This window comes from Capra hircus, chromosome 10 (assembly GCF_001704415.2).
Source record: "Capra hircus breed San Clemente chromosome 10, ASM170441v1, whole genome shotgun sequence".
Taxonomy (NCBI): domain Eukaryota; kingdom Metazoa; phylum Chordata; class Mammalia; order Artiodactyla; family Bovidae; genus Capra; species Capra hircus.
In genome coordinates, this window is record NC_030817.1 from 40941304 (window position 1) to 40951826 (window position 10523).

Here is a 10523-nt window from a genome sequence, read left to right on the forward strand (position 1 = left end):
CAAGAAAGGAACCTTTAGAGATAATACTCCAGAAAAGTTAATTGAATAAAGAACACCTCATCATTTAGCTCGGCCAACTCAATCATTCTTCTCTTTAGGCAGTTAAAAATAAGAAGTATTCTATATCACCTTGGATCACATAAATCTGTTATAGGGTCTCTGAAATATTACCAAGGATCTACAATGCGCTAAAACTTAAAAGAACACAAACAGTATGGGCTTTGTTCCCAGTTTAAAAAATAACAAAACAAACACAGAACCTATAATACTTGTGGGTTTTTTTTTTTTTTGGCCCCACTGTCAGGTTTGTGAGATCTTAGTTCCTGGACCAGGCACTGAACCCCAGCCCTTGGCAGTGAGAACACACAGTCCTAACCACTGGACCACCCGAGAATTCCCTGTAATACTTGTCTTTTGAAGAGGAATAGGAAACATCATAAAAAAGTAAGTCATAATCCTCAAAATTACAATTTCCTACATGGTGGTTGTTCTACAAATGTTACTTCCTTATGGGAAATTATTAGGGTATCAACACATTTCTGAAAAATTGGTCCTGGCTTATGCATGAAAATTATTTAATATCAAATAAATGGAACAGCTTACTAGAGTCTAAACTTCCTCTACCAATTCTCTACTTCTCAGTCAAAATGTTAACAACAAGAAAAATGAAAAAACCCTTAGGCTCAAACAGAATTAGAGAAACTCAGAAGCTGACTCCAATAAAGAAATAAGGGATACTTTTATTTGCTGGCAGCATGGCCTTTAATTTTAAGCTATTATTCATCTCATTTCCAGGAACACAAGACCAAGGACCAAGTTACACTGCCAGCTTGTGCAGCAATAACAAAAGTCAAAATTATTACAGTTAACTCGTCACACAGCTAGAAAATGATAGAGCTGGGACTCAAACCAACACCACACTACATTAAACTGTGACTGACAGTACTGTTCCACAATGATTTGTATCCATGTTGGTGGAAACTCTTCAGCATCCCAAGGTTATATCTTCTGTTGTTTCTTATTACAGACTTTAAGAAGGATATACGCCTAAGTGGTATGTGATCAAACTATTCAGGTAAGATTAACAATATGAACTAAAGAGAGACATGAAAATGACTTCTACTCAAGCTAGCCATTTCCAAGGTTAATTAAACAGCTAACTGTAAATAGTTTTTCATTTTATCTTCCGATCATTCTTTTGTCAACATATTTACACTGCTTCACACAAAGTGAATATCTTCATTTTAAGGGAGGCATCTAAACATCCCATTTATATAAGTTCTGGTTATATATTTCACTAATAGATTTATAACTTTTCTTAAATTTTAATCGGGGATAGTTTCAGGTTAATTTTATTAAAAGTGAGTATTAATTTTATTTAAATCTATAAGGTATTTGAATTACTAAGTAAACTTTATCAACTACAAGAATATCTGCAATATTTTTCAAATCTGACAACACAATCTGAAAACTGAAAGCATTTATACCAAAGTCAGCATTGTCCTCTTTAAATTTCTGCACCCTGTAATTTTTACAAATCATACACCTCTGCTTATAACAACTTGTGACAAATCAAATACATAGGATATTGCTTAAAAGCAAATATGAAACCATGTACAAGCAAAACTGTCAACTATATAACACTTTAATAAGCATCTATGCTTTAAAAAAAAGTTGTAATCAGATAAATAACATTACCAGATGAAAATCCAAAGAAACCATGTCCTTTTATTCAAATGTTTAAATTATTTCAAATACAAGAAATCTTACCTCTTTAATATTCAATGGTCTTCCACTAAGATCATATTTGTTCATTGTCTCTAGTGCTTTCTTGACAAATTCTTCATCTTTGAATTCAACCACACTTAAAGGGAAAAAAATTTATAGGAAATGTTTATGTACTAAGATTTTTTTCCAATCATAAATTTAAATTTCACTTAAGATACTAAAAAAAAAAATTCTTACCCACAACCCTACATCCAGGTAGATTTGTCAATATATGCAAAAGAAAAAAAAGTTTTGGATCAGTAGATGAAGTTAATGATAGATTCTAACATTTAAATCATTAAAGCAACTGATAATACAATCACTCTGTTTTTTACACCTCCAGAACATAACAGGCAAATGACCACAAATTTCCTATAAATTTTTAGATCTATCCATTTAAGATTGTAGAATCTAGCATCTAAGAAGCACATGTTTACTTTTAGATGACTGTTCTTTAAAACTAAGCAATGTCATCGCACAAATTCAATCAAGGAAATAACTGAAGGCTCTCAAATACCTATCCTTACATTGTTATATGTGTTTTTGAAAGATGTATGGTGTACAAATAATTTTAATGTAAATTTTCCAATTTTACTTTTACAAAGTTCTCAAAGAAAACTGGCTACACACAATTTAATAACATCCAGTTGTAACTGTTTTAAAAAATTAATGCTAAAGAAACAAAGTAATAGAATCATTTTTTAAAATAGTTCCTTGTCATTATTATTATTCAAAGTGCCCTTTGAATATGATTACAGAAGTTTTATTTATCATACCCAACTGGTTTTTGCTAATATAATTAAACATTGTTTAAAAGTTTTCCATTATATTCTTCAATATGTTGCTTTTGTTGCTAAAGATAAAAATCTATCAACCTATTCCTTCTCTGTCAATTTAATCATCAATGTTTTTATATTCATCCAATTGGTCAGAGCACTGCCTTTTCTGTAGTCCTGTAGGCTACCAAATTAAGCTCTTTAGTGCAAGTTTCAAACATACATTCTGAAATAACACCTTTAAGCTACAGGCCTCTCATGGAACTCTGAAGAAATATTATCAATTCAGTGACTTTTAAAATATCCTTGAAGACATCAAAACACAACAAAAAAAAATCCTACATTAAAATCTATTGGCTAAGAAGCATTACCTTAGAGCATTAGAAAAGTGAATGCCTTTTATGAGCATTTTCAAAACCCACCTCTTCAAGGCAGCTAGTTTGGTTTGTGTGTCAGACTTGCTAGTATAAAGCCTCAAATCTTTCATAATAGAGTAAAACAAAATGAAACTTAAGTTTCCAAAAACTGGTACAAGTATTATACAAAAAGTAAACTGCTGAGGAACTTTTAAACCTCAAGCAGATTATTGCCCACAGCACTTACCCTTGATTTTCCTTCCGCATCCTTAAAGAGCTCCACGTATGTAACCTCACCAACTACATAAGACATACAAAAGGAAGATACCAAGAAACAATACATTTAAACACCAGTATCTTGCTTTACTGCACACCTGTGCACAACTCTACAGAAAAGCACCTATTATTCACCAACAATCAAAACCAGACCAACATACCTCCTGTCAATGACTATGTAAATTTAACTAATTTTCAGAAATGTACATCATCCACATTCTCTAAAAAAAGCTAACAACCATATTAACCTAATTCATGCTACAGATCATATTTTGGCCAGCATGATATAGTTGGTGAACAAATGCACATATACATACAAAAGGTCCCTTAGCCTATCATATTAAAAACATCAACATTAGCACTTTTCAAATAACTTTGGTCCCCTACACACAACAGCTGTTTTAAGGTGACTTTCTACCTGAATGTCTTCAAATCATGTTTGCCGTCAGTAAACTAAATTTACAAGTCATGCTTCACAGCAAGCCACACACTTTCTAAATAAAGTCAGTGAATAAAACCAATCAAATAGTTGTCACCTTACAACAGATACACCAATGCAAAAAAATTTTTTTTATTTATTAGATCAGCCTCAAAACCAAGTACATAGTTTGCATGACTATTGAAACTCAATTTTTCAAGAAATAACAAAACTAACTTTTACAAGATCAAGTATTAAAATGATTTTTCCCCAAAACAAACCATATATATAAAATGAAGGTTTTCAGGTTATTCTGAAAACAAAACTGCAACAGCAGTAACGCAATTTTAATATAGAACTGCAGAGACAGCATCATGGCATTCATGACAATGCAAACAAAATGAATTCCACAGCCAGATTCCAGACTCCACCAAGATAATAACAAAACAGCTTTTGGAAAAAGAAATAATCAGACCTTATTATTCATACTTTAACACACTAAATGTATTGCTTACCTAATGCAATAGTCCTTTAAAAAATCTATAAAAACTTCAACTAGACAAAGCAATCACTTTAACAAAATTCTTGGTGGCATGCATATGTTGTCTCGCTCCTTCCCCACTAACATGGCAAAAAAAAAAAACTTCATTTATCCATACTACCTTGTAATGAAATTGTACCAAGTGAAAGAAGAGGAAAAGATTAATTTATGTGTCAAGAAATAAACAAAAATCAATTTTTTGAGTCTGTGTGGCTAAGAGGAATGAAAAAAGTTTGCTTATCTCCCTCCCCATTCTAAATGAAGATCATCCAACAATGAGTTTATCAAAAATAGTTACCTTTTTCTCTCATTAGATCTTTAATAGCTTGCCATTTCATGTCATAGGGGATGTTGCTAATAAAAACTCTGTTACGATTTGGACCCTTCTTTTCTCCAGTGCCTGAATTCTTATCTTTTGAATAAGGATGGAATCTATTGGCCTTCTTATTCCCTGTAGATTTTTCTTTTAATTCAGATTTCTCTTCTTTGACTGATTCATCATTCTCCCTATGAATTAAAAACAAAACAGAACAACAAAAAGAAAACCTCAGTGGTGCTTCCAATAGTGGAAGTCTATGTTAAAATAAGTATTTCACATTTATCTTTTCACAAAATTCTCCCCTAAGTTAGACCTAAGGAAAGCAGCTGGAGAGTCAACTACTGCCTTTGAAATTACCCAATCAATGTCTTTTCAAAGCAATGATTTCAGCATATTATCAAAGTTCTCATTTAACAACCCTTCTTTTTTCCATATTAAATAGCTGCAGCATTCAAAACAAGAGGGGGAAATGGGTGATTTTATTCCTAGAGTATATTAAAACTGCCACTGTTAATGGAGAATTAACTTTCTGGGCCTCATTCAGAACTCTAAAAACTTAATTTACAAAATGACACAATGAAAAAGTTCATATCTTAAAGGTTAATAACAGTTTCCTCCCAGAATTTTTCTCCTTTATTGCTTAAAAACATAATCAAAACACAGTTATATCTATATCTATACACTCCCCATATGACTCTCATAATTTTTGTCTCTTCCCAGTTTTGACCAACCTAATAAGGTATCCTATTATTTTCATGTTCAGTATTTCTGTTTTAACCTACAAATTAGGATAGGGTATTTCACAGAATCGAGCCATTTTTATTAAGAGTAATATCTATAATAGGTGGGATGGGATGGAGGAGAGAAGCAGTACTTAAATGCAACATGAACCAGAAATGTATAAATCTACTTTTTAATGAGGCCCTAACTGGAAAGACATTTATCACATTTCAATTACATGACGCTATTCACCAAGCATCTGTAACATGTAGGTAAACAAAGTAAATCCTAAAGACAAAAATTTGGATATACATTTTAAAAATGAAATTTACTTTTCAAAAGTAATCTTTAACAAAAGTAACAACAGATTTCTTTTAAGTCACCAATGATCCTACTGAACTTAAAAGTATTTAATTAAAACTTCAATTTGAAAGCAATTTTTCACAAACACGTATTAAGAAAAATCTCTGAGAATGATGCCCTAGGTTTTCTGGATTATTCTGACAACCAATCAGGTTTCATAATCCAGGCTCCATATTATCTTCCAAGCCAAGCAACTGTGTGATTTATACACTGCAGTACTTCACACACTTCTAATTGTAGTCACTTGTTCCACAATACATCGAATTTTTCAGATAACTGTTTTTCTGGGCAGGAAACAACCTAGCCATGAGTACAGTATGTAAAATGCTAGAGAACAAAAACCATCTGCAGTGATATCAGCAGTATCTAGCATGGTAATACGTGCTTGACAAATGTTCATTTTTGAATGAATAGTTAATTAAGAAACCATACTCATCTGAGCACAGACGATGCTACTGTCTGCCAGAAAAACTGTTAAAATCAAGGAAGACACTTGAGGGCCAAATATGCTTTGCCACCTCTTCAGACCTAGACAGGGACAACTTCACTATCCAGCATCTTCCCTCATTAGAAATGGCATGCCTGGAAGTGATCTCCTCAACTGTACTCCACCAAGTACCCACCTGTCTAAACAGAGTGGCACTCCTATAAATGGCAGCAAGCAGTCAAAAGCCACAGAGGACTTTTCTGTTTCCCAGGTACATCAGATACAAAAACAAATCCTTCTTTCCATCCCCCAAAGAACCTATTTACAGTCTGAATTCAACAAATATTGTTAAAAGTCTCTGTTCAGGTGAGCAGACAACTATACAGTCCCTATCCAAATACCCCTTCCCCTGTTATTTTCTTCCTACGTGAAAACAACTAGGAAATTTGCACAAAGTTCTGAAGTATGTTCTTTTATTCTTACACAGATGTTGTAAAGTTACAACAATCTGACAACTCCACTAAAAAGCAATAATGTAAAATCATTAATTATTATTAATCCCTTGAGTAGTAATAATAATATAACCCCTTAAGTATTAAAGGCTTCCTTGACAGCTCAGTTGGTAAAGAATTCACCTGCAGTGCAGGAGACCCCAGTTTGATTCCTGGATCAGGACGATCCCCTGGAGAAGGGATAGGCAACCCACTCCAGTATTCTTGGGTTTCCCCAGTGGCTCAGATGGTAAAGGATCTGCCTGCAATGTGGGAGACCTGGGTTCAATCCCTGGGTTGGGAAGATCCCCTGGAGAAGGGAAAGGCTACCCACTTCAGTAGAGTCAGACTCTAGTGACTTTCACTTTCACTTTTGAGTAGTAAAGGATATGCTCTTTACTGCTCAAGGGATTACCAGAGGGAGAGACATCTTCCAAGTTTTTCCCAATTAGTGGCATCTTAAAGATATTGCTAAACTGCTCATCTACAATGCACAAACTAACATTACTACAGAAGGTAAAATCAGTGTAGTTGCTAAAGGTATAGTCTGATTGTTAAGAAAGTGAACTATAATAATAGGGGAGGGGTGAGAGGAACATTTACGGGGGAGGGGATATGCGTATACTTTAGGTGGATTCATGCTGTTGCATCACAGAAACCAATGCAACACTGTAAAATAAAAATAAATTTCAAAAAAGAAATATACAAACATCATAATGTAACTCTCAATCTCCATATGCTCCAAGTTGTTAGTCACACATAAATAATGAAGCATTATAACAACACTGCTATTTTTCCTCACATTCACTTAAGAAGAGGAGAGCTAGTATACCATTTTGGCGTAAAGAAAAAGACTAGACCAAGGGAAATATCTTTAATTTCTTGTCAAAAGATGTGAACATGCCAAATAAATCCTCTGTATTCGAGTTTCATGATCATATGAAAGCTCACTTTGGCATTTCTTAAAATGTTTACTGGGCATTTTTAAATACAAAGAGGAGTAAGACATAGCTGATGCCGACATAGCTGCCTCCGTTCTCAATTACTATGGACTAGCCTCAGTAAAAATTTCACTCTTGATGACAAACAGCACTCTGTTCACCTCTAAGCAACATTTTAAGGCAATACGTGGCCATTTTTATCAGTGCTACAAGTTCTTATCATTAAGAATATATGGTGAATCAACTCAAGGTTTATGTATTGGGTTGTTGACTACTTCTGTTGGTGCCCAGAGTCAAAAAAAAGGCTGTTAGGCTGATGTAAGTAAATGTCTCTAGTTACTTAGCGTGAGTGATCCATGCCTGTGAGCTCAGTCACTCAGCGTCTGACTCTTTGTGACCCTATGGACTGTAGCCCATTAGGCTCCTCTGTCCATGTGGTTTTCCAGAAAAGAATACTGGAGTGGGTTGTCATTTCCTCCTCCAGGGGATCTTCCCAAGCCAGGGATTAAACACCCAGGTCTCCTGCATTGGTAGGCAGATTCTTAGCCACTGAGCCACCTAGGAAGCCCAAGTGATCCATGATGGTCTGTCATACGTTCTCAAGGAATAGACAGTACAAGAAACCCAACAGTAAACTGGTTTCTTTACACAACTGGGAAAAGAGGCAGGGAGAAAGATGAGTCATAAGCAATAGGAAAAGAATCTGCGTTTGCATTTACCGGTAACATTTCTTCACCTTATATTTACCTCTGCTTCAGTAAGAAGTGAAAGTGATTCTTTTCCCACTTCTCACTTCTTTTGTCTATCTACACCCCCATGGGACTTAAAAAGGGATTAGAGACTTTCCGATCTCATGGAAGTTCAGACACCAGCTTTATCTGTACCAAGACTATTATACTAATCATACGCGAGTACAGTAGGGCTTGTCTCCATAATTCAAGGTTGTACTTTTTGATAAGGAGGTGGCAGGCCCATATTTAGATAAAACAAAGTACTTCTTATTTCCCATTCCACTGGTTTTCACTTATATTTATGATGCCAACTCCCTGAAAGCCCACAGTTTGGCAGGAAGGGTAGAAAATGCTTCATTCACTTTTTTGGTCTTCAGTTTCTAAGTGCACCAGATTCCACCCAGGAACAAACTCCACTAGGAGACAGGTCAAATCTCCTATACCCACATCTCTGTTTTTCCTAGAAGATACTGCCCATCCTATTCAAATCCAATTGAGAGCAAGAGCACATAACCGAGCTGGGAGACCTACTTTATTTCATCTGCAATCAACCCTTAGACTGGTCCAGGTCTTACATAGTGTTCCAAACATTCTTATACAAAAGAAAAGTAAGAACGTTTATCTTTCCTACTTTAGTGTGAACATTATTACTTTCTAGTAAATTTAGTGTGTTCACAAAATTATTAACATACTTTCAACTTCAGGTTTAAAGAGCTGGGCATGTGCAGATGAAATGTCTGACTTCATATTCCTTCTAAATAACAAGAACAAAGGGAGGCACAGCATTTCCTTTTAACTGGAAATTATTATGACTCGAACCGATTACATTCTTCATCGGCAACTGATGACAGCTGCAATGTTTTAAGTAGTGGGTTTCCTTCAACTAAAAAACGATCTTATTTTACCAAAATTAAGATCCTACCATCCCGCACTGAGTGTTTTTAAAAAGCCTGTGTGGCTGACAAACATGGGGAAGCGGTAGGGAAGGGGGTGGAGCAAGGCACCACGCACCGTTCCCTTTTTAAAGTAGCTCTCACCAGTTCAAGGATTACACAATGGATTCGGTCTCACAGCACATTACTAAACTTCCTCTTGGTATATAAATCAGTTAAGAAGTGAATACACACTTTAGAAAACAACGGTGAATTTATAAAGCTCAGAATGAGGCCGGGGAGATGGGGGAGAGGGGGTGTGCAGATACTCCTTTTACAAACGTTCTCGGCGGTTAAGAGGCAATGTCCGATGATGTCATCCCTAGTTACTCCCTAGTGATGAACACTAACTATTGGCCTTTAAAGGGGGGTACCATTTTCCTGCAAATCGTGGCGACCGCCGAGTTCTGCGTAAGGGTTCTCCAACCGAAGTCCGGGAAGAGGGGGTGACTCGCGGTCTTGGGTCAGTAGCAGGGGAGGGTAGCCCCCAGGCCCGCATCCGGGCTCCCCCGGTTCGGTGCGGGCGGGGAGGGCCCGCAAGAGGGCCGACTGCACCTGCACCAACCCGCCGCCCACGGCCCGGGGACGGTTATCCTCCGCCAAGGCTCAGGCCCCGGCTTTGGCACCCCCCGCCCCCAGGTCGATCTCCCGCCCCCCACCTCGTCCCAGTCCCCTGAGGAAAAGACAATACATTTTAACGCCATTGGAGCTGCTGCTGTGCTGCGGAGGCTGCTTCTCCTGCTCGGGCGGCTGAGGTTCTCGCCGGGGCTCGCCCGGCGGCTCCGAGGGCTGCCGATGCGGGCTGTCGTCGCCAGCGGCCCTAAGCACCTCAGGCTTGTCGGCGTCAGCCATCCCGCCGCCACGGCCTCCGCCTCCGCCGCCTGCGCTGAGGGGCTCCGAGCGCGACAATGGCGGCGGCCGGCAAAGCGGTAACGGATCCCGATTTGAAAAGGCCCCGAGCGCTCAGTTGCCCGGATCTCGCGAGAACCAGTCAGGGCTGGGAGACTGGGAGATGGTGTGAGCTGGTAGAGGGGAGGGAGTGGGAGTGCGCGGGGAGGGGAGTAGAAGGATGGGTTGGTGGCGTGTGTGAGCCACCATGGCCGTAGTCCGTCCTGCTCCTGCCCAAGGAGGGCTTGGTTTGTCCTGAAGCCGGTGGTAGGGCAGTGTTCTGAGCCCCAGCCCCTTCAGTCCTGTGGCACCCGGGGGCGTCTTCACTAACAAAAGTCGGCTCTGGGTGTTAGAAATCTCCAGGGCTCTGAAACCTAGACTATTCTAATCATTTCCTGTAGGGGCAATTTAAATTAGAGAAGCACACACCGCTTAGCATCTTTACAAACGTCTGCTAATCTTCAGACTCCCCTTAGAAATCCTTTGAATAATGCAAATAAATCACTTGCTACTTCAGTGCCTAAGCACCCTGTGGACATTCAATAAATAGTCATTGATGACTGGTTGCAATTCACCA

The 10523-nt window shown here is 37.8% G+C and overlaps 1 protein-coding gene across 1 annotated transcript in view; it reads right to left on the reverse strand.

The window, feature by feature from the left end:
* MYEF2 (myelin expression factor 2) overlaps positions 1-10056 on the reverse strand; it is a 34030-nt gene extending 23974 nt beyond the window's left edge. Inside the window, 5 exon segments of the mRNA XM_018054168.1 lie at positions 1771-1864; positions 1966-1973; positions 3147-3199; positions 4433-4641; positions 9750-10056. Of these exon segments, the coding sequence (XP_017909657.1) occupies positions 1771-1864; positions 1966-1973; positions 3147-3199; positions 4433-4641; positions 9750-9910 (525 nt within the window). The 5' untranslated portion in view covers positions 9911-10056.